The 24391-nt window shown below is 35.8% G+C and overlaps 4 protein-coding genes across 5 annotated transcripts; 2 read left to right on the top strand and 2 right to left on the bottom strand.

The window, feature by feature from the left end:
- The first annotated feature begins 3589 nt into the window (after window positions 1-3589).
- LOC130730915 (probable protein disulfide-isomerase A6) lies at window positions 3590-7542 on the top strand. Its single transcript, XM_057583062.1, has 11 exons — window positions 3590-4594; window positions 4727-4811; window positions 4932-5029; window positions 5175-5230; window positions 5601-5718; window positions 5837-5864; window positions 5992-6083; window positions 6185-6341; window positions 6432-6556; window positions 6727-6826; window positions 7226-7542. Exons 1-11 carry the CDS (start codon window positions 4419-4421, stop codon window positions 7289-7291), a joined length of 1101 nt encoding a protein of 366 aa, XP_057439045.1. The 5' UTR covers window positions 3590-4418; the 3' UTR covers window positions 7292-7542.
- Window positions 7543-9515: 1973 nt separating this feature from the next.
- On the bottom strand, window positions 9516-10920 carry LOC130730914 (uncharacterized). The gene has a single exon (XM_057583061.1). The coding sequence runs from the start codon at window positions 10855-10857 to the stop codon at window positions 9799-9801; it is 1059 nt and encodes a 352-aa protein (XP_057439044.1). The 5' UTR covers window positions 10858-10920; the 3' UTR covers window positions 9516-9798.
- A 1679-nt stretch (window positions 10921-12599) lies between these two features.
- LOC130732709 (uncharacterized protein At4g04775-like) lies at window positions 12600-13892 on the top strand. Its single transcript, XM_057584704.1, has 2 exons — window positions 12600-13346; window positions 13426-13892. The coding sequence occupies exons 1-2, from the start codon at window positions 13173-13175 to the stop codon at window positions 13696-13698; spliced, it is 447 nt and encodes a 148-aa protein (XP_057440687.1). The 5' UTR covers window positions 12600-13172; the 3' UTR covers window positions 13699-13892.
- Window positions 13893-19863: 5971 nt separating this feature from the next.
- Window positions 19864-24159, bottom strand: LOC130730913 (uncharacterized). 2 transcript variants are annotated; one of them, XM_057583059.1, is made up of 6 exons: window positions 23790-24159; window positions 23520-23633; window positions 23317-23375; window positions 21464-23230; window positions 21050-21188; window positions 19864-20695 (listed from the first exon to the last, which is right to left on the bottom strand). In XM_057583059.1, the coding sequence occupies exons 2-6, from the start codon at window positions 23620-23622 to the stop codon at window positions 20016-20018; spliced, it is 2748 nt and encodes a 915-aa protein (XP_057439042.1). In that variant the 5' UTR covers window positions 23623-23633; window positions 23790-24159; the 3' UTR covers window positions 19864-20015. The 2 variants fall into 2 exon arrangements, with proteins under 2 accessions (XP_057439042.1, XP_057439043.1); XM_057583060.1 differs by having other exon boundaries at window positions 23317-23372.
- Between the last annotated feature and the right edge of the window lie 232 nt (window positions 24160-24391).

Genomic DNA, 24391 nt, shown 5'->3' with positions numbered 1-24391 from the left:
CTTTTTTTTTAATTTTTAATTAGTAATTATTAAATTTTTCAATTTCTCATATTTTAAATAAAATATTGATATTATTTAAATTTTAATTATTAATGAGGGAAATTTTTAAGTAATAATAATAATTGAAATTGACTAACTTTACACTAATAACAATATTACATAGTTAATAATAATTATTCATCATGAGTTGGGGAATTTAAAAAAAAAAAAAAAACTTATTACTATTTTTTACACCACCTACTAAAATGTAAAAGTAAAAGTTACTTTGAACCTTTGTATTAACATTTTCATTTGTATTAAATAAATTATATTAAAATATTAAAAATGAATAAAACTGCCTAAGTCATTAGCTATTTAAACACCTAATAAAATGTATAATTAAAATGAAATTTTGTTATAAATACACCAAAAAAAATTGTATTATATACATTAAACTAAACTAAAACCTGATCAATAATATTTTCAAATTAATTAGTTATTCAACTACCAACTAAATTTCATGTTTGTTATATAAGGTAAAATAGAACATGACAAAAGACTCCTGAAACATAACTCTTTAGTTCTCTAAAAATGTGTGGAAAAATAAAAACGAAACAAGACACTCTAATAAACAAAAACTTCACTTTTATTTCAGGTAGGGAGGTTAATACGAGTTAGTGTAATGATTTGATAAAATATTTAAATAGATACAAAAATATTTCAAAATATATATATTAGTCATAGTCATTTATTTTTTAATTTAATTCTCATAAAAAATTCATTAAATACATTAAGCAGTAAAATCTTCCTAGCTTTGTACTAAAATAAAGGAAGCAATAGAAAATTTCTTTGTAATTAATATATTAAATAATAAAATTAAAAACTGAAAAAAATTATATTTTCAAGAGTAATTCAACTACCTAAATTGAATAATAATGGTCATAAACTTTAAAAATTGACTTGAATTTCGCATTAGGGAAAAATAACAAAAATTAAACTTGATTAATGACAAAATAATGTTATCAATAAATAATTTAGGTAAAATAGTTTAAATTTTAAAATGACGCTATAAGGTATTTACTATTAACTATAACGTAACGTTCAAAAAAATCTACAACGTATGTGTGTTTTATTTGAAGAAACAATCTCATTATAATTTTATGATCTTATTATATATTAGTAAAAATGATTTTGAGCATGCTTAATAGAGAAAAATAGTTATGACCGAAGTTCAATAAATATAAATTTATTACATAATTCTTAATCTATTTAATTTATATCTTATTATAGTTGAAAAAGATGAAATTACTTTATTTTTCACGATTTTAACATGTGTAAACCTGTTTGGGAAATTGTAATTACCCTTTCCAAAAAATGACTTTCTCCGAAAAAAGTACAAAAAATGGTAAAACAATTTTTTTAATGGCATTAAAAACTTATTGCTTAATCTTTTTTTTAAATGGACTGTATTATTTTTCACATTCTTAAATAAATAAATAATTAAATTTATAAAATGATCTAACATGTGTAAACCTGTTGGGGAAATTGTAATTGCCCTTTCCAAAAAATGACTTTCTCTATAAAAAGTACAAAAAATGGTAAAACAACTTTTTCGATGACATTAAAAACTTATTGCTTAATCTTTTTTTCAAATGAACTGTATTATTTTTCACGTTATTAAATAAATAAATAATTAAATTTATAAAATGATCCAATGCTGATTATTAAATATTAATTATTAAATTCGAGCAATATTAATTATTTATAAAGAAAACTCCAATACTATTTATTGAAAAGTCTTTTTTTTAAAAAATTATTGAAATAATGAACACAATTATTATTATTTATTTTAAAATAAAAATTATTTTAATATTTATGTAATAATTTAAACTGTAATTATTATTATATAATGTTAAAAAATGTTGTAAATAAACCCGTGCAACGCACGGGTATAATACCTAGTATATATATGTAAAGCTCACTTGAGCTTTTGCATTAAACTCATTAGCAAAGAGTATTAAATGCATTAAACCATATAATTCTCAAATTAAAAACTAAAAAAAATTATTGTCAATATTAAAAATTAATTTTGTTAAAAAAAACTGAAATTTTCTTTAGTTTTGCATTTGACAAATATTGAAAATTAAAATTAGTTAATAATAAAATAATATTTTTAATAAATAATGTAGATAAATAGTTTTAAAATTAAAAAGCGCCGCTAAAATGAATTTAAAGTTAACTATAACATATATGTGCATTATTGAAAAAATATCTAATAATAATTTTGATCTATGATATATTAGTAAAAATTACTTATCCATGAGAGGGTTGTTCTCATGAATTATTTGCTATTAATAATATTCATCTTTTGTTGTAAAAAAAAATTACTTAAGGAAGCATAATAGAGAAAAATAATAATGGTCAAAGTTGAATAAATGTTCGTTGTGAGAGGCATATCCATTTAATGTGATCGTAGAACCTCGAGAGATTATAAGTCTCTTGGCTATCGGCTTTGAGAAAACATTCGGAAACCAAATAAGTTAAATAAATTTAAAATCGCTTGATAATATTTTAAGCTATTTATGTTATCACTTATCATAATTCTAAAATTTAAAATTAATTTATTCTTCTTGACCTTGACAAGTCACAACAAATGACTTTCTTGGTAAAGAGTTGGATTGGGCAAGCCCCCCACACCCTAGAGGAACTTGCCCAGGGACGAACAAGACCTAAAAGAGAGGAACTCGCTAGGGGCGAGAGAAAGGACTTAGGAGATTAGGGACCCCCTTAGGGCAAGCGCCAGGGGCGGTTGATGTATGTAAGGGAGTTGGGCCGAGTGAGGTACGACCCAACAAGCCCAATTAGTGGCAAAGTTAGGGTTTCATGTAACCTCTATAAAAGGAGACTTTATGATCATTGCAAAGGATCATTCGACATTTATTCTAAAGGATTAGGCTATTACTAGACTCTTGCTTTACTAGGGTTTGAGGCTTATACCATTCTTGAGTGTTCATTTCCAGAACAAAAGTATAAAAAATGATATTAAAATTTATTTCATGACACTAGCACTTAACATTTTTTTACGTAATTTAAATATTTAAAATTAACTTAATAATTTTTCATAAATTTTTTTATTTCTAAAAATCATTTATATGCTAATAATTAAATATCAATAATAAAATTTGAGTAATATTAATTATTTATACAAAAAAATATAATAATATTTATTGAAATGTCTTAACACAGTTTATTTACAATTATAATTAAAAAATATTTTTTTATTTATTTAAACTATAATAATTTATATATAATGTTAAAAAATATTGTAAGTAAACCCGTGCAACACACGGGTATAATATCTAGTATACTATAAATTTGAATCTCAAAATGACACAGATGAAAATTGAGAAATTAACACAATAATAAATGTTAAGAAAGTTGGTGCTTGGTTTCTTCATTGACCAGAGCAGTATAAAAAGCACCCATAGAACAATAGGCAAGTTTTCTTTATTCGAGACACTAAAAAATTTCACTCTCCCTCCTATTGATCTATGTCATTTTATTTTACTTAAACAACTATTCTTTGTCCTCTATATATCGTAAAGGATAAGCTCACAAATGTTGTTCAATGGCAACCGTTCAACAGTTGTATTCGTCGTCAAACTCTCCACTACCTTCAGAAGCGAAACTAAGCAGCAATCTTCAACACCCTTCGTCTTCTCCTCCTCCTCTAGAACCACCACCACCATCACCCATCTTTCGTCAGAGTTCCCACTATCAATGCTTAACTTATCGCAACACTCATCAGACAAAACACTCGAGAACCATCCATATGGCGACACAGGTACCCCATCTTTGGATAAGCATAACAATCTAAAACCCTGACTGTGCAACACTTTGAAGATTGTTCATTATGTTTGTTATGAAACTCTCCACTTCATCCAGAACCGAAAGTGAGTGACAATCCTTAATGCTCTCATTTTTACCTTCTTCTTCTCCTCTATCATCTCTCGTCCTAGAACTTTCCACATCGCTTCTTTTCACCCCTCGCGAGCTAGGAATCCACAAATGACGCATGTGTAGAAAAGATCCAACAAAGCCTCTTCTATAATTTTAAGTAGCTTCTTTTATCAAACAATCAATCATCAATCATAATTGTTCATTAAAAAAAAAACTAACAGTTATGAAAAGTGAAAGAGGTAAGACATGAAATAAAAGTATGTTTAATTTTTCAATAGAGTATTTGCATAGTTTTCTTTTCGAGTAAATAAAAAAAAGGTCAAAATTAACATAAAACAAAAATAAATAAAAAACTGGACAAACGCAAATAGACACTGAGACCAAAATCCAAGAAACAAGGAAAAGGAAGAAGAAAAAACACAGAGTAGTGATCGGAGGAAAAGGATCCCTTGAACGGTTTTCCATTTTGATTTGCAACAATGTGGAGCTCGAGCACGAGTACCTGTACGACGATAATGATATGTGTCGGAGCCATGGCTCTGGCATTTCTCTCAACAACAGCTTCAGCAGACGATGTTGTTGCACTCACAGAGGACACATTCGGGAAAGAGGTTGGTCAGGATCGTGGCGCTCTCATCGAGTTTTACGCTCCCTGGTAACATCAATCTCAATTCTTCCTCATCATTCATCCCATGCAGTTCCTCTTGAATCCTTTATTGGATTCGATTGCACTTTCTGTCATCATGCATGTAGATTTGATGACAATGTGTGTTGTTTTCCATGTCAGGTGTGGACATTGTAAAAAGCTTGCACCTGAATATGAAAAACTTGCAACTAGTTTTAGAAAAACCAAGTCCGTTTTGATTGCCAAGGTTAGTCACTGTCTGTCATTGTTCTCGATCTTTTAACGTATTCAACTGTTATTGTCATTGTCATGTTCTTCAAAATGGCCTCTTTTTTTTGCCAATGATTGGGGCTTCACATGTTTGTAGGTGGACTGTGATGAACACAAAAGCGTTTGCAATAAATATGGGGTTTCTGGGTACCCCACAATTCAATGGTTTCCTCAGGGATCTCTAGAGCCAAAGAAGTAAGCTTTATTTATGCCCATTTCCTTCACTTTCAATCAATTGTTATTAGTTTTACTATAGAGAAAATTTCCCCTGTTCTTAACGTGTTGCTATAGTTTTCGTTGCATTTGTTATCCACAGCTGAACAAATTTGGTGTTATTTAGGTACGAGGGGGCACGAACTGCAGAAGCCCTTACTGCTTTTGTGAACATTGAAGGAGGTATTTAAGTGAATTGGTCTTTTGCTCTTCAGTGAATTGCAGGGTTGTTATGTTAGTTTTTTTGTGTTTTTTTTTTTTTTACTCTGCTGTGCTTATTTGCATGATGTCAATATGAGTATTCTAAAACAACTTTACTGATCTATATGCTAATCTCGGTACTGAATGCTTAGCAATACAATTTAACCATCCCATATTGTGTTCCTCTTGTATTGCCATCCTGTTCAGTGTCTCTATTGTAAATATGCTGGCTTTGTCATCCATTTGTTCCTCTGCTTGGCATTTTGAATGTTTATCAACTTAATTCATCTGGTATTTCTTTAAATAGTATTCAGATAATTTATCATTGGTATCAAATATATTGTTAATGTAGGTACCAATGTCAAGTTTGCTTCTGTTCCATCTAGTGTGGTAGTTCTCTCCTTATTTAACTTTGATAAGGTTGTCTTGGATGAAACAAAAGATGTTTTAGTGGAGTTCTATGCACCGTGGTAAGTGTAGATTGATCATCAGAAGATCTACCAAAACCTTATTATATGGCGACTTTTATTTTAAAAACATTTTCATTTATGATATATTTTTCTTGATAAATTTGACTATGACTTCCAGGTGTGGTCATTGTCAGGCCCTTGCCCCTGTAAGGATGTTCTCTCTTGTTGCACTTCTACCATAGTTGTAGTCATAGGCTCATAGCTTAATGAGTTTCACTTTCACCTGCTTGGGACTACATAGGTCAATCCTAAAAGTTTATACTCTTTCTTCAGACTTATGAAAAGGTTGCTGCAGCATTTAAATTGGAGGAGGATGTAGTTATAGCTAATGTTGATACTGATACTTACAAGGATTTGGCCGAGAAGTGAGTGCAGCCAGTAACAATTTTCCATTTTTCTTCAAATTAAACTAGGTTGATATCTTATTTAAGAGCATTTGCCTAATTTGAAAAGTTTGGTAATGTAGATATGCTGTTAGTGGCTATCCCACACTGAAGTTTTTCCCAAAAAGCAATAAAGCAGGTGAAGATTATGGCGGTGGTCGTGAGTTGGATGATTTTGTAAATTTCATCAACGAGAAATGTGGCACCAATCGTGATGGGAAGGGGCAACTTACTGCTAAAGTTAGTTATGCAGTGCATATTTACAAGTAATAAGAGACCAAAATAATATACTTTATTGATATCTGAATGGCTTAATTCTTCTTGCTTTAGGCTGGTATAATACCATCTCTGGATGACTTGGTGAAGGAGTTTGTAAGTGCTGATGATAATGAGAAGAAGGCAGTGTTTTCCCAGCTTGAGGAGGAAGTTAAGAAGCTTAAGGGTTCTGCTGCAAGGTTTGAACTTTGAACTGTTTTATGGTTCTTTTATGTTTGGTTTGCTTAAATTTTATTTTGAAGTGGGTTATTGTGATTTGAGAAGCCCTAACTCCTCATCTACAAGCCTTGGTTTATTGTAGAGATTAATGTGCTTGATTTTTTGTTATGTCTCCTTTTGTTTGCCCCAGATATGGAAACCTATACTTAAAACTTGCTAAGAACAGTATGGAAAAGGGTGCAGACTATGCAAAGAATGAGATTCAACGTCTTGAGCGCTTACTTGAGAAGGTAGTTTATTACATCTTTCATGTTTAATATGATAAATATATAAGTAGCTAATATGCTAACTGTACTGAACATCAAACAAGAACACCATCTTATCAATGAAGATATTTTCTACTATACTGTGAAGATATTTCAAATGATGCAACTGTTTTGTATATTTGAAGGTAAGAGTCTGAGTGATGGCGATATGTCTAAACAGTATGAGTAAATCAATTAGCAAAAATCATTCAATGGTTTGGCCTATGAAAAGAAATAACATTTAGCAGCTATGGATTGGCTAACCAAAGAAATAGTTTTCAATTGCAAATGTTCTTTTATGAACTGGCATATAAACTTTTAGCTTTCATTTTTTATGTTAATGTCAATAACTAATGTTTGAAAGTTTTCATTCTTTTGATGCAGTCAATCAACCCAGTAAAGGCTGATGAATTCACTCTCAAGAAGAACATCTTATCTACCTTTACTTGATATTATGCTGATGGAGGAGTCATTGCATTCAGTTCTGGGGGATGACATGTTTTGTAACTCCTAAATTTGTAGGAGTTACAACCCTGTCTTTTCCGCATAATTTTTGCACTGGTCATGTATTATATCTTAATTAAAGCAGAAAATATATTTTTGTATAAGAAAATTATATACGTATAAGGAATTTAGAATGACTTCAGGTTCATGATTGAAATGGAGATTATTGTAGCTTTTTCCTTGTGTTACCTCATCTTTTGTGCTTTCAATAAGTTATTTTTGTAGGATGCATTGAAGTGTGATAAGTTTAGTTGCCTAGTTGGCCTTGGATCATTCACATTGTATTTGGGTACACGGTTCTCATCGAATCACTTGTCCCTCACAAAAGCTATTCCTTATAGTTTCTTCCAGAATCACTTATCGGAACAACAGATAAAACTTGTAGCTAAATTAAATGACCACCTTTTGTGCTTTTTTTTTGGGTTTTGAAGAAGCTAAAATTTGAATGCCACAAGCTTACAGAGGAGTGGGAGCCTTCTCAAGACTCTTATTGTGACCCCAGAAAGAATTATTGGTTACCTTTTGATATTTTTCAGAGTGCAGTAAACAATACTAGAACGGTAGATCCGTAGAAATAACTAGTAACACTAGTATACTTGTAGACAAGTCAATATCAAATAATTTCAATATACTTTTATAGTTTTATGTCCACATCCTTAAGAGGGGATATCAAATAATTTCATATAGGTTTGAAACCTATTGCATAATTATGATGTTACATCTAACAGACTAACACCTTATGGCCCCCCAACAGCAGATAGCAGGTGAGCCGTGAGACAAGTAGAAGGGGCATAATGGGTCATCGCATGCCTCTCATTGTGGTGCGAGATCGATTTAATGATGTGTTCATTTCCTTGAAAGTCTTGTCAAGAACCGCTCATTGTCTGTGTCTTCTAGCACTGACGATCATTCATTACCCTCATCGGCCCTAGGTGTGACATGCCTACTAGCTTCTACATGGTTTGCCTGTGAACCACACCGTAGTGAGAGAGGGTTGCTCTAATGATTGTCCCCACTCTCATTTTTTTCTCCAGGCACTTTACCTTTAGGATGTTACCCACTCTTTTTTTTTTCTCAAGCAAACAACACATTTAACATTATAACTTATATGAATTGGACTCCCAAAAAGAAAGATAAGTCTTCTTGTTATTGATAATACATATTAAGTCGTATAAGCTTTCCTTAACTGTATAGACTCAAACTTATCCAACCTCGCTTATTTGTCTTTGTCTTCTCAACAAAGTGCCACAGCAATAATGATTCATAGACATTGATACAGTAAAAACACCTTCAAACACCCCTTTTTCCTGCTGATTTGGCCAAATAATACACTGAACTAACCACCTAAATACACATGACTAACCATAAAGCATTATGGTTAGCATTATGGTTAGTCATGTGTATTTAGGTGGTTAGTTCTGCTTTATGGTTAGTCATGTGTATTTAGGTGGTTAGTTCTGTGTATTATTTGGCCAAATCCCTAATTTAGGAATTTCAACTTTATACGGTTATGTGCTTTATGGTTAGTCATGTGTATTTAGGTGGTTAGTTCAGTGTATTATTTGGCCAAATCCCTAATTTAGGAATTTCAACTTTACACGGTTATGTGCTTTATAGTTAGTCATGTGTATTTAGGTGGTTAGTTCAGTGTATTATTTGACCAAATCCGCAGGAAAAGGGGTGTTTGAAGATGTTTTTACTGTATCAATGAATCATTATTGGTGCCACAGATACCTCATGCAGCAAGGATAAGCAACAAAAAGCATAGGACTTGAAAGATATGAACAAAAAACACATGCATCTTTCATTTGTGGGGTATGGGGTCCGCCATGGCTAGAACCATCTTCTCTCAAAATGCAGCCGACTTCATAAAATCAATTTTGTATTAAAAACTAATCTTGGAAGTTTCTCTGCATGATTAATTATGCTTTAAAATCAATTACTACATGACAATTTACAAACATACATTGTACAACTAGGGCCTAAACCACCTCATTGGACTCCCCAGTCCCCACAGCACGTTGATTCTGTCTGTAACCTTCCAGTTTTTTATTTTCATTAATCACATAAACTAGATACAACTGAACATTATTGTGTTGTGTTTCTCTCTCTCTCTCTCCATCGATACAATGTGTAAGCATATCAATGATAACCTTGCTTAGGCCTGATAAAATGGATTTAGAAAGAAAACTAAGAACACTTGACATATTGTACATAAAGTTTCTCATCGTCTACATGGTCAATGAGAAAAAGGACCTTAAGTGGAATAGAGAAGACTATTATCATCTTCAACCAAACATATAGCCACCATTTTATACATGAGGTGGTGATCGTAAAGCTTCTACACTGCACTACATAATTGCAAAATGATACAAGAAATAATAGTGACAATGACAATGATGCTCTGTACATTTTTTGTTCATGAAACCCCCAGAAATCTCCGATTGGAAACTTTACCTGGAAGAGACAGGGTTTAAGGCTCTAGCAAAACCATTCATAGCACCATAACTCTTGGAAGTAAATCCCAAGCACCCAAGCAGACCTTGTCTATAAGGCAGAAATGTCTTCTTCCTCAACTCCTCTGCTTGTGCTCTGTTCGCTTTATAATGCAACTCATGCGCCGACGCCGGCGGCACACGCCTCTTTCCGGCGACGCCGTTGGAGGGTTTTCCGGTCAATTTCTTAGAAAAAGCTTGTGAACTTCCCTTGGATTTCTGCATAGAAGAAGACCCATTTCCCTGATTTTGGCTCACGGCTTTCTTTTCTTTGGTGGGGGAGAAGGAAATGGTGGACCAGAACTTGTTGTTGCTCCTTCCTTCACTCTTGCTTCTGAGAAAATCCTTCAAGAAAACCCACCTCTTTGAGCTTCTCCCAGCTGAAGAACACCTCGAAGAAGAAGCTAAAGCTGAATGAGTTTTCTCCAAACCCACTTCATCATCCACATTCTCCTCTTCCTCTTCTTCTTCTTCTACCTCGATTTTGCTGGTCTTTTCATTCTCTGTCCACTGCAAATGCGTGTTTCTCAGAGGAGACAGAGATCTGGTTCTTCTCCTTACAGACTTAGCACGCAACCTCAAATCTCTACCCCGTACCTCTGTTTCTTCTTCTCCTTCTTCTTCTTCCAGATCGAGCAGTTGGGGACGCTCCAGGTGGGTCGAAAGCTTCATGGGTCGGATCTGGCCGTTCAAGAACAGCTCATCAGCCGAGCTCATCGAACCGGGAGCGCCGAACCCGGTAAAGCCGAACCGGGCAGAGAATTCAAACTCTGAGGAAGAAGTTGAAGAAAAGGGGTTCTGGAAGGAGGAGGAGGAGGAAGCAGCGGCGGTTATGGCGAAGTGCAGTGGACTGGTGGGGGCGCTGTAGAAGAAGCCGGAGATGGGTGGTTCACCTCCGCCGCGGCGGCCGGGGCTGGAAGGGGCGCTGACGTAAGGAGTGGAGCACGTGCTGTCGTCGATGTATTCGAGGTTAGAGGTTTGGGTTTCGCCATTGTTGGTGCCAGATTGAAGCTCCATGTGGAAGAGAAAGACGTCTCTCTAACAACCACTGCACAAAAGTGAGTAACTAGATGAATCCAAATATATATGGAAGGATGGACTTTTTTATTGCATGTGTTGTTGTTTTTTATTGCACTATATTTATAGAAAATGAGTAGAAATAGGTAGAGTAATAACTAATAAGATCAAGAATAAGAGTATAAATTGAGTAAAGTAGACTCTAAAAAACATATGTTGATTGAATTTATGTGGTAATACTTAATCTTTCATAGATATAGATGAAACCTTTGTTTTTTATTTTATTTTAGTCTTTCACTTTCACATGTTAATTATGTTTAGAAAATTGTGACAGTTTCTCTTAATAGATAACTTTTCGAGAAGTTGAATTTAAGTTTTATTTCTTAGTTCTTACACGGGTGTAGTTTGTATATCATTAGGTCTGTGTGATAAGCTTGAATTTTGTGAGCAACTCTCAGTCAGGTCCATTCGATTGGCGAGTGAAACAATCAGACTCAGTTGAAGATCAAAACATTATATGTATATGTGAGTTACATCATAGTGTTCGTCTAAGCCCAATGTCAGGAAAGTGGAAAACCCTTACAAAAAGACTGAAAACTCGTTCTTTACCCTTGTGCCACACACAACACAACCTTCTCATTCCCCTGCCCGATCTAGCCTTTCTCTTATTTTCTTCCTCCTGTCGCAGTAGCGACCCTTCCCCATCAAGGCCTATCAACTCCCCTCTCTTCTCTTTTCTCCACACTGCAACAACACTCCCTAAGATATATGCTCATTGTTGCATAAGAACTTGTGTCACCTAACTAAGAAAGCCTATTCTTTGGCGGATTTGCTCGAACTCGTTGTCGTTGGAGATGATGAAGCTCTACTTTACTGAGAATGCTCATCCTCTGTGTTTGTTATGCTCCAAGGCGTCTTGGAACTCTAGCAACCTCATTGTGAAGTCAGAGCACGGGAAGGACGCGTCCTACCTCTAATCTATGAATTTTTCTGTTTATTATCTTTAATTTTTTTTTTGGCAAAACTCTACATCTAAAAGTTAAACTTGAACTCTATGAACCTACCTACCCAATGTAACCCTAATCTAGACAACTAATAAATTGCAAAAGCTCAAACGCTAGTTAGACGGTCACAATCAAGATGTGTGTGTGGTTGGTTTTGGTTGGATCAAGCTTTTTTTTTTTGCGTGAATCCATCTGAAATTGATCGGTTGACAACCCTAGGTAAACGTACTAAACAAAAAATTCTTAAGAAACTTTTTAAATAGATAAGAATAATGCTATTTTTACACTCAGTGTGTGTTTAATACATAATATTTTTTTTTCAATTTATAGAGAGGGTTTTTCATCATCCGCTATGGCCAGACGAACAACTCTTATCTCAGATCGTCTGTATACAGGTCGCTGATATGAGTCCATTTATCATTCAATTTTTTCATACGACAAGTACTCCATTTAGAAGACATTCAGATTTGTAGGAACTTTTTTTAATTAATTTTAATGAAAATCAATGTTTATGATATTGACTTTTGATGTTAATGCTTAATTAGTACCTCTTCCATTAATAACCTACTATTGGGATCGTTCTGAATGAGAAATTTTTGTGATAATGCATTTTATCCTCTTAATATACAATGCATTATCATAATTATGGGTGGCATTAGAAAGGTATATCTTAATGACTGATAAATCAATCTGCTAGCACATGAATCTGTAAACGCCATAGAAAGGTGAGTCGCATCTCTCCATATCCAAGAAAGATGAGAACTATGGGTGGCATTATAAGTAGGGATAACTATCATATTAGTCCCTGTCTTTGTCTCACCGTCTGAGGTAAGTCCCTCCCCGGAAAATTTATTGTCTAAAGTCCTCGTGTTTGAAAAACGTATGGAGCAGATCCTCGCCGGAGGGCGGAGCTCCGGCGAGTGTCTCAATGGCATGCTGACTGGATTAATGAGCATGACGTGGAATTAAAAAAAAATTAAAAATTAAAAAAAATTACAACTCAGATTATTAAACCTAATTAACATATTCCTAATTAAAACCCTAACTTAATTAATCAAAACAAATTTCCCCCCCAAACTTAACCCAATTCACATCAATTAAACCCAAACCCAAAATCCCCAATCCCTATCCAGAACTTAACCTAAACCCCGTTCTTCCTCTACCATCGACTTCTCCGCCTCTCTATCTGTTCTTCTTCGTCTTCTTCCCCCTTTGCTAGTTCTTCGTATGATTTTGGCTTGTTTTCTTCCTCGCAAACGCATCCCTGCAACCCAACCCTGTGATTCGTAGCATCTTGTATCCTTTCCTAACATGAATGGTTCTTCTGCTTTGAATGGTTCTACTGCCTCCTCCTCTCGTTCCAGGCAAAGGCATAGGTCTGTAGGGGCTAGGGCAAAATGTCAATGTGGTCTTCCTCTCATGCTTTACACTGCTGGTACTCAAGAGAACCCAGAGAGGAGATTTCTGAGATGCAGAAATTGGCATGTAAGTGTGGTTTAATTTGTAATTCATTTTTGGTTCCTTAAATTTTGCTTCAACTTTCATGATACGTATCTTTTTTCAGTTACCAGGCACATGTGATTTCTTTTTTTGGATTGATGAACCTGTTCAAGAAAGAGAACCCAGACATGTAGAGGCAGAAATTGATAATTCTGAGATTGGCGAATCATCTAACTCAATGCTTCCTGGAGCTGATTTGAAGAAGAAGATTAAGAAGTTGAAGAAGAAGCTTGAAATTGAGACTTTTCACAAGAAAGTTGCATGTTTGATTGCTCTAATTTCTTGGATAGTCACATTTTGGTTTTTCTGTAGGGATGAAAAGAGTTTGAAGGGATGAATGGTTTGAAGTGTATTCTGTTTTGGGTAGTTGTTTTGTGTTAGTGAATTAAAAGCTTGGATGTAGCTTTGATGAAAGGTTGTTTGTATTTCTGGGCTTGAATTGAATATGTGGCCATCATTTCTATCTTGGGTTGATGTACCATGTATGGAAGTTAATGAAATGGCAGACCATGTTGTTGTGTCTCATTTATGTTTTACTCCTACTTCCTTTATCATACACATCTAACATGAAAGAAAAATCATGAAATGGTGGACAAAATAATGACTTAAACCATGAAAATAAAAATCAACATCATACATTACTTAAACCATGAACTTAATAATCAACATCATTTCTGTTTGGACAAAGTACAGATAGGGTAAATAGAAACAAGATAATGACTTAAACCATGAACTCAAAAATCAACATCATACATAATGGTTAAACCATTTCTGTTTGGACAAAATGGTGACAGCCTACAAAACACCATAATAGCACTAAGCACTTATAATAACAAAAGCAAGTGGGCATAGTTTATGTGGTCTAGAAATCCCCACTCCTTCCCTAAATATTACAAAAAATCAACCCTAGTGGCCATGTGGTCCATATTCTGCTTTTGAATAAAAGATTCTCACTCCATTAAAGCCATCCCTTCATCCAATGCATAATCAGCTTGAACCTCCAAGGGTGTTGTCAAGCACAACACTGAATTGTGTTGGTAAATTATCTCCAACTTGTGTACCTTGCTCTTCCCTTATCTCCATGTCATTCCCTCCATCTGCTACAATAACTAGATCTGGATCTGAGCTGCCAGCTTGAGGATTCTCAACAACAGAACATGAAGTGGTCGCTCCTCCATTGTCATCAATGAGTGCAGCTATATACTTCCTCTTGATGGTTGTATCCTCTACAAATCTGGGAATTTCAGGTACCTTTTCTTTCTGCAAAATTTGTAAGACAAACTTGATTTAATTTAGATCCTGAAAGTAAATGATTTAATGGTTGTGAGGGTAAAGCTATACCTGTTTTCCAGTATTCCGAGGGACATTAACAGTAGTAGAAATAATGGGTTCCCTTATCACAATCCCAGGAAGTGAAGTTGCAATTGGGGTTTCCTTTGGAATGTTCTTACAACTTGTTCTATAGTGACCATATTGCTTGCACAAACCGCATTGCCTAATCCCTTTTTTCTGTTTCAATAAACAACTTACATTAGTCTATATAGCCAGCATCTACAATATGTACTTAGATTTAGTGATATTACCTTTGCTTTATTCTGAACAGATGTTGGTTGCTCTATTCCATCAAAAGCTTGAGAGTCCATAACTACATCAACTGGAGCAGATGCTGCAGTTGCCTGTTGTGCTTGAGTCTCCATAAGTTTCTCCAATGCTGCACCAATCTGTGCATCAACCTCTGCTTCATCTATATCTGCATCATCATGTGGCTCATCAACTGGGTTCTTGCATCCTTTTTTATTGTGTCCATACTGGTTGCACCTACTACACTTCACAAAAGCACCTCCTCTCTTCAAATTGTTTGGAGTAGGGTCATCATATGGGTCTCTCCTTCTCATTTTCTTGGGCCTCCCTGCACCTCTCTTAAACAGTGGTGGCAGAATGCACTCAGGGTCATTTGGTGTCACCATCCATTGGTTAGGGCCAGGCATTGCAGTTAATTCATGTTCATAGGTAGCCCTAAAAGCACCCCTCTTGTAACAGTCATCAACGTAGTTCTTTGGATCATAACCCTTGAAGTTAATTCCACACACTGCATGCCTGCAAGGAAAACCATTTAGCTCCCAAAATCTGCAACAACATGTTCTGTCCCTCAAATTCACAACATGCCTCTCCGAATTGATAGCATGGCGAACTTCAAACTTTAAATCTCCAACTTGCCTAGGAAACCAATTCTTGGTCTTTTCCACCTCAAATGAAATTCTTTTTAGTGGCTTGGGCATAATTTGTCCACTCCACTTGTTCAGCTTCTCCACCATCCTTGGAAACCTTCCCATGACATAGGTCCTAATCCACTCCATCATAGTGAGAATAGGTTTATCTCTGGCCAAAATAATTGCTGCATTGAAGGACTCGGAGAGGTTGTTCATTATCACATCACACCTGGGATAAATGCTGAATGCATGCCTGCACCAACAGGATGTAGGCTTCTCCATCAACCATTCATAGGCCAGCACATTTTTTTCCTTGATTAGTTGCATTTTCTCCCTCCATGCCTCTTCATATGTAGCTTTTGCTGCTGCCATCATTAAGTTCCTTAAAAGCACTCCACCACCAAACTTGGTCTTTAAATTTGCATACAAATGCCTCACACACAGCCTATGATCCATACCTTGCATCATCTCCTCTTTAAAGACTTCCATCAAACCCTGTCATGATAACATAACACAATCATTTGCAATTACAATATTCACCATTAGATTGTAACGAATTTAGGAGAAAGATGATATATACTTACCTTTTGTTGGTCTGAGATAAAGACCCATCTACGAGACCTTGAAGGATCAATGTCATCCATCAATAGCTCCAAAAACCACCTCCAACTGTCCTTGTTTTCACTTTCAACCACAGCAAAAGCAAGGGGGAAGTATTCCTCATTTGCATCACGAGCTACAGCTGACAAAAGGATCCCTCCATGTTTAGTTTTCAGATGGCATCCATCCAAGCCAATAAATGGCCTACATCCATTGAGGAACCCTCTCTTACACCCTTCCAAGCACATATAATATCTACTAAACCTTGGATGCAAGCTAGCTCTTGGTGTTTCAAAGCTCATTTTGCATGTGTTACCTGCATTCCTTCTTCTCAACTCATTGCTGAATCTCCACAGCAAAGTATACTGCATTGCAGTAGCTCCATCCACCTCTTCAGTTGCCAATTGCTTACCCTTCCAAGCTCTGTACCTGGTAATTCCAATCCCAAGGTTTACCCTAAAGTCATCAACAATCTCATTTGTGCTAATTTTATTAACAGTCCTCACCTTGTTCAACAATTTTTTTGTCACAAATCTAACACTGGCAGACTTATTATCAAAAACTCTAGCACATGTGTGCTCTCCCCTAAGAGTTTTGATTCTATAAGTCTCTTTGTTTCCAACCTTGCTACATAAGATCAGAAATGGACAGTCATCGCTCTTGCAAACAATCCTACATCTCTTGCTATCATTCTTCTTGTATTTATATTCTCTATTATTTTCCACACAATACTGAGTCAGAGCATCTTTAAACTGTGTAAGTGATATGAAGTCCATACCTAGTTTAAATTTGAAATCTGAGCCCATGTCTTCCTCACGGAATCTTTCAAACTTTCTCCTGGGAATGTCTTCTTGATCACTATCAGTAGGGACACTGTGAAGGTCCTCACTCTCATAGCCTCCATCTAAATCTGTCTCATCACCATTATCCCCATTGCCACCACTTTGTTGAAGCATCTGGGCAATGTGCTCATTCAATAGGGACTCAGCCTCAGCAAATCCTGGGTTTGTAACTAACTCAACATGCTCAAAATCCCTTTCTTCGTCACTATCATGGAGCCTATCAACTTGTTCAGAAACATCAGACTCATAATTTTCATGTTCCTGGTTACCATCAACAGCCATATCATCAGGGAGGATAGTATCATTTACCACAACATCAGGGAGGACAGTATCATTTACCACAACATCAGGGAGGACATTATCTGTTACCATAACATCAGGGAAGACAGCTTCAGGGGCCACAACATCAGATAATTGTGATGCATTCATCTCAGCTTCATCATCAGATAATTCTACAATTACAGGAGGCCCCTGATTTATTCCCTTCCTCACCACAGCTTGCAACCTACTTGACTTTCTCACACTCCTTACTTGTTTGGCAGCCTTGCTTCCAGGTTTCTTCTTTTCCTTAACAGCAGTAGGTACAGTGGGTGCACGCAAAGGGGGAATGTCTTTAGAGAGATTGTCCACAAAAATCAGAGCTTCATGCCGGTCATTTGAAACTGCATACTTAGCCAATTCTAGAGCATCCCCATCTGTTTTGTAGTTCCTGAAAACATGATTAGTAGCATCCTCAGGAGTAACCCACATTAGATCAAACTCCTTGTAGCCTAGTCCTTTGACAATTTGTACAGTGTCAGAGAAGGACCAATTAGCCTCGTCAAGATTTTGGAACACACTTTTTGCACCACCAAAGTAATGCCAGTATGGAGAAGTTCCAAACCAACCCCCATGTCGCACCATCAATTTGAACACCATCCCTGCAAAAATAGCAACCACATCAACCTATATCCCTTCCATCAAACTAAACATGGAAAGCTCTTGGTAAAAATAGGAATCAGTGTCAAAAATAGCAACAACATAAGAAGAAGTAAAAACCCAAATCCCTTCCATCACTCTACCCGAAAGACCAAAAGCCAAAATCATCGCAAATCACTATCGAGTACGAGGAACATCAGAACAACAATAACAAAAACAAACACAGATTGAAGAAGAGATAACTTTAACTTACTTTGAAGATGATGGTCCCTCACGAGCGGCGAACAACACGGTGGAACACGACAGAGAACACGACAGTGGAAGACAAGGTTGAGGCGGAGAAGTCGATGGTAGAGGAAGAACGGGGTTTAGGTTAAGTTCTGGATAGGGGATTGGGGATTTTGGGTTTGGGTTTAATTGATGTGAATTGGGTTAAGTTTGGGGGGGAAATTTGTTTTGATTAATTAAGTTAGGGTTTTAATTAGGAATATGTTAATTAGGTTTAATAATCTGAGTTGTAATTTTTTTTTAATTTTTTTTTAATTCCACGTCATGCTCATTAATCCAGTCAGCATGCCATTGAGACACTCGCCGGAGCTCCGCCCTCCGGCGAGGATCTGCTCCATACGTTTTTCAAACACGAGGACTTTAGACAATAAATTTTCCGGGGAGGGACTTACCTCAGACGGTGAGACAAAGACAGGGACTAATATGATAGTTATCCCTTATAAGTAAACTACTACTATAAGTATGTCTTTGCTTCACATATAAGAGCAACACATAGCCAATCAAAATTTGACTACTGGTTGAGAAAATCAACACTAACATAAAGCTTAAACCTATCCGCATGTGCATCTTGTCCCTGACTGGCAGATAATATTCTGTTCGACTATTTATATACCCTGATTATATAAACGAAAATGATGAATATACATTCAATAGTTTTATAGACCACCATTCAAATATATAGCTTTGTGGCTGGTTTTAATCACCACAAAGTGTCGTCCTTGTTTAAAACCAATACAAATATGTATGTCTAATTAATGTTCGTAGATAATGTATGTCTATTTTTTTTTTACAGCCTCGCTATCTTTACTCTTATATGAATTAATACTTTTAACATTTTAATATAAATAAATGGGTATTACTCTTGATAAAACTTTTGGTCTATTTCTTTCTTATGTTGATATACTTTTATGATTAATTAACATTATTTATTTTACTTTATGAAACAAGAAAATGAAAAATAATTTCAAAATGCATCTTAATAGAAAAACAAACACAAACACATTCCTCGCTTTTAGGTGTGATTTTGAGAGGGGAAAGCTAGAGAACAAGGAGAGTAATGTGATGTAGGGAAGGGTGAATTATGAACCAAGGAAATAATGTACAAAACCACAATACCACATGGCTTGTTGCTATAGCCTGTTACAGAGGCATGTTCATATTGTAGATCAAACAATAAAACACATACATACTGATACTGATTCACAAAAGAACATGGATTCCCATCCTCACCCACTCTCCAATCAACACTAACATGAAAATATGGAAGACCAGGCCTCTCTCACCAGTGCCATGTACTCCATTTGGTTTAACTACAGTGAAACATATTTCAATAGTTTCATGCCATTCCATCTAAATTTCAAACACTTAATTCTTATTTATCAATCTTCTCAAATGATCAAAAGTGCAACTACTTCAACCAACTAAAATTTTCTATCACAATCATTCTTATGGCATGTTTTGATCAGTTTCTCTTTCCTCATAATCAATTCTGAAACTCAAAATTTGCTAACAGAAACTTCTATTCAGTATTGATTCTGGTTTTAGCCTAATCAACTTTCAACACCTAAATTTTCAAAGCACATTACCGATATAAATAAGCTTTGTAACAGGAAATCTAATGACAATAAGTACCAAAAATACAACTATCCAAGGACCATCAAGGGGACTAGATTATATTCTAAGGTTCTTTCTAAGAATTTTGTAATGGTATGATCCTTCTAAATACCAATTACGTAATATATTGTTGACAAAAAAAATGCATAAAATATTGGTAAAGAATGGAAGCCACCAAGAGGTTAACCAAGCAATAAATCAGAAACCAATTCATTAATCAAAGAAGCTAGAATGTCCTGCTCAACCTCTGAACCCTCTTCAAATGCTTCAATGTCAAAGTCAAGCCATTTCCCACATCCAGTGCTCATATCCTTGCTCACAAGCTCATCCACCATCACCTCTTCCATGTTTCTAAAACCAAACATCTCCTTGTACAATTCTTCTGCCAACCACCTCTTCCTCTGAACTGATGTCACCCATCTAGGCCATGATTTGCACCTTCCCACAAAAGCTTGCGTAAATCTCAACTCTAGGCACTCACTCACACAGTCAAATAAAACCTTCCTTTCAAGCTTTGAGTACTCATCTCCATAGTTTTCTGTTCCACTACTGCCCTGATTTTCCAATAGATCAAAGAGATTTGGCATTATGACTGTATCAGCTTGACCCATGACAAATTCTTCTGACATAAAATCTGCATTCTCAAGTATGTCCTGTATATACTCGAGTTCCATGTTACTTGATACTTCACAACCTCCCAAATCTGATATTCGAGTTATTTGTTTGACAGCCATATTTCCGCCAGTAAAAGTGGAAGAGTTTTGCTCTGACCATTTTCCCTCATTTGCAAGCGATACAGATTCGTGTGTCTGGGAATAATCAGACACTTCTTCATCTTGCATGGAAGAATAAACTGTGCTGCCTGAAAAAAGTGAATAAACGGATAGGAATTACAATTTTATAGGTAAAAGCACTTATGCTGAGGAAATGCAACAGATTCCTGGGCAATTTTCTGTCACTCATGACTCAACATTGAGGAATGATAGCTAAATAAACAAGGTTGCAGCATACATGCACAGCATAAAGGACATTTGACAATCCTGGTTACCACAAAAGATAAAAGACTCCAAAACTATGCAGAATAAACTAGCACCGTCTGCAGAGTTCATTCCAAATAACAAAACTAAGCGTTCTTTGAAAGCCTGATGCAATTGCTTATAAAGTAGTAAAAGCTAGAAAAATTATGCTCATTAGCAGTATAAAAGATAAACAATACCATATGTACTGTCTTCACTATCCAGATAGCTTTCACTGGCAAAAGAAGTTTCAAGAACTGTAACAGCATTGGGATGTTGAAAACCTAGATCATTTGCATCTTTGCTGCTACAGCGAGGATCTTCCCTTACTTCTGATGTCTGCACAAGTATTGAGTCCAAAGATAAGCATATGGATTCTTCTAAGTTTAAAGATAAAATAAAATTGCAAACAAACTTATTCGTAAAATCAGATACTGTAAATGATTGCTGGACCATTTTAAACAAATGCCCCAAAACTTATAAGGTATGCCCCAACATTCCTCTTCCCAACCTCAACATATTATCTTGACTAATTGATGGTAGGAAGTCAATAATTAATAATTGAAATGAAACTCATAACATAAGAAGCTGAAAATGTAAAAGAAATGAGATACCTGAATTTGTTGATTCAGGTTAAGAACTGGATCACCACTTGAACAATGATAGTTATGCATGCAATCCAGTTTATCACTAAACTGGTCAGGGTAAAAGCTCTTGTCTTGTTCCTTAGATGTGATGCTTACCATACTAGGAACTTTGTCTTGCAAACTAGAACTCAAACCAGTAGAGGTGCCCTCTGTGGCCAGGGTACATTGAGGTAAGTTAAGTCTAGATGTCAATTCTTGCAGCTTTTTCTCCAACAGGAGACTTAAAGCATCACTATCTATCATATTTAACCCTGGCGGAGATAATGATAAATTTCTGTGATAAGAATTATCATTATGCCCAGGAGAGTTGACACCAACACTATTTCTGATTTCCATGGCTTGCTCAGTAGAGGATGGTGAGTCATGCATGCTTTTCCTCAAAGGAGACATAAAGGTAAATGAAATAACATCCTTGCCTTCCTTCATGTTAAAGGCATCCTGATGAATTCTTCCATCAGTAGTAAAATTGCATTTTATGGATTTACTTTGAAAATTATTGACAGCATGATCAGGACTTCTTGCCTCATGAGAACTTCTGCTGATAAACTTTTTCTTTTGGGAAATGCTCTCAGTTTTGGACGGCAGAAACTCTTTTCTGTTATCAGTTGCCCTCAAGCTTGATCTTTTAGGCTGAACATTGACATTTTTAGCACCCCTGCCTGTAGTCTTCCTTGTTCCAATAGAACTTTCTGAAGATGAAGCTCGTGCTGTTGCCTTATTGGAATCTATTTTGGAAATCGGTTTACTCGTGGTAGTCATGCAATTTTGCTTTTGATTATTCTGCCCAAGCACATTGCTATTCCTACTTGTGCAAGTTCTCTGGTGCACATCTCGGTGTGAACTAGGTTTCTGGCTCCTTGAGAGCTGGTTTGACTTTATCTCTTTCTGTTCTTTCTGCTTCACATATTTCCTATTACCATTTGAATTCAATGTATCCCTGTTTTGAACATTGGGTTTGGCTTGTAATGCAAGTGAATCTGATCTTCTTCTAGTTGCAGAATGGCTAGAACTGTTTTTCTCCGAATCTCTTGAACCTTTGAATGCAGAAGTACATTTATGTGAATTACTGCTCCTCTCATAGAGGATGCCATTTGCAGGGTTAGCATTGCTTGGACCTACAAGCTTTTCAGGTGTGAATGCACATTGTGCAGCTTCCAATCTCTCTTTCAAATCAAGAATTCTCAAGGGAACAGATGAAGACCTAACAGATGGCATTCTATCCCTAGTATAGTGCTGGGGGCTTGCCTCAATTATCTTAGCAGCTGCCTCCATTAAGTGAGCTGCATTCTTTGGTGGCAGAAAACCAGGACTCTTGATAGGAGACAGCAGTTTATTGTGAGTAACTGGAATGGGTTTAGCCGACTTTGGAGGCAACATTTCAGTTTGAAATCTCTTCATAGGCCGATTCTCCATTTTCCGTGCCCTTAATTCCATGGCATCCGAAGAAGACATCTCCAGCTTATGTGTCATGTTCATGTAGTCCCTGGGGCAAAACTCATCCATTGGAAGAGCTACCTCGTTACAATGAGACACCCCATGAGAGCTAGAGCCATTCAATGAAGTGCAGGAGAGCTCAGTATTCGCTGAAGCTGGCAACGAATCCAAACCCATGAGCCTCGCTACTAATCCAGGTGCTTTACTCCCGCATCCTTCATCACTACAAATTGATAGGTTTGAACTAAAATCACCACTTGCCATATTACTAGGACTTGCTCCATTTTCATCCACCTTTATCTGAATAAACAAAAAACAATAATTAACCTAATGTGACCAGATACAGATAATATAAAATTCCAACAAATAAGAGACCAAATCCATACCCTTCTAAGCTGTGACTCTGGCAAGGTCACCACATTTTCCTTTCCTTGCTTTGAAACTTCTATAGTTTAATGCACCAGAAACAATTAAAACAGGCACATCAGACACACAGCATAGACCAACTCAAGCATGGATTAAGAATATGCAATATATGGACATGACAAGCAAAACATCACAACCAAAATGAACATGAGATTAATATTACCAGGTAAGTTTGGATCGTTCCAAAGCAGCTTCTTCCGAGATTTGGCATTCCAATCAAACAAGCTGAGGAAGCTTCCCTTAGAACGCCTTTTCTCCATCTCCATTTCTCGTTTTCCTAACATTAGCCAACAAGAGAGTGTTGTGAGGTGAAAGGAAACATTTTTCGACATACCCAGAATGCAAATCTCAAATCTTCAAATCATTATAACATTTTTGAATGAAACAAACGGAACTGAAAATAAAATACAACACAGTGAAATCGAAAGCTTACCAGAAACGAGAAAGTTGAAACCCTGTTCAAAATTGAAGAACCGCGGTTGCAGTTGGAGTGTTGTTGGTCGAAAATGGAAGGAAAGTGACGAGATTTAGTGACATTTCCACCAATTGCAGGGAAGCGCACACTTTATGATTTTGAATCCAACAAAATTCAAGTTTTTTTGAACCCTTTCTCGGTCAGTCTTCACCCTTTACGCAAGTGGGAAGCGAGGAAATGAAGCAAGAATCTGTGAGAGTGAAGACGAGTGAGTGTGAAGGAGAAGAAACCGCGATGGAGATGGAGAGAGAGAGAGAGAGAGAGAGAAAGAGAGGCTGTGTGTGATCTGTGACTGTGTGTGGAGGAAGGAGGGGTTTCATTTTTCATTTTTGGGTTCAAATAAATAACCAAATGTGTGGAAACAAAAATAAATTATACTTGTCATTTAACTATTTTTTAGAATCAACGAAATGAAATTAAAATTATCAATGTAAAGAGAGAAATTTATTTACTTGATGGAAAATTCAACTTCATTAGATAATAATAGAAAATACATCCGCTAAAATCGTACAACTAATTTATCAGGAAAAATCATCCCACCAACATATATATGTTTGGGA

The sequence above is a fragment of the Lotus japonicus genome, chromosome 1 (assembly GCF_012489685.1).
Source record: "Lotus japonicus ecotype B-129 chromosome 1, LjGifu_v1.2".
In the NCBI taxonomy this organism is placed as follows: Eukaryota; Viridiplantae; Streptophyta; class Magnoliopsida; order Fabales; family Fabaceae; genus Lotus; species Lotus japonicus.
Note: the sequence above shows the minus strand (reverse complement) of the source record. Positions and strands in the feature narration are given on the sequence as shown.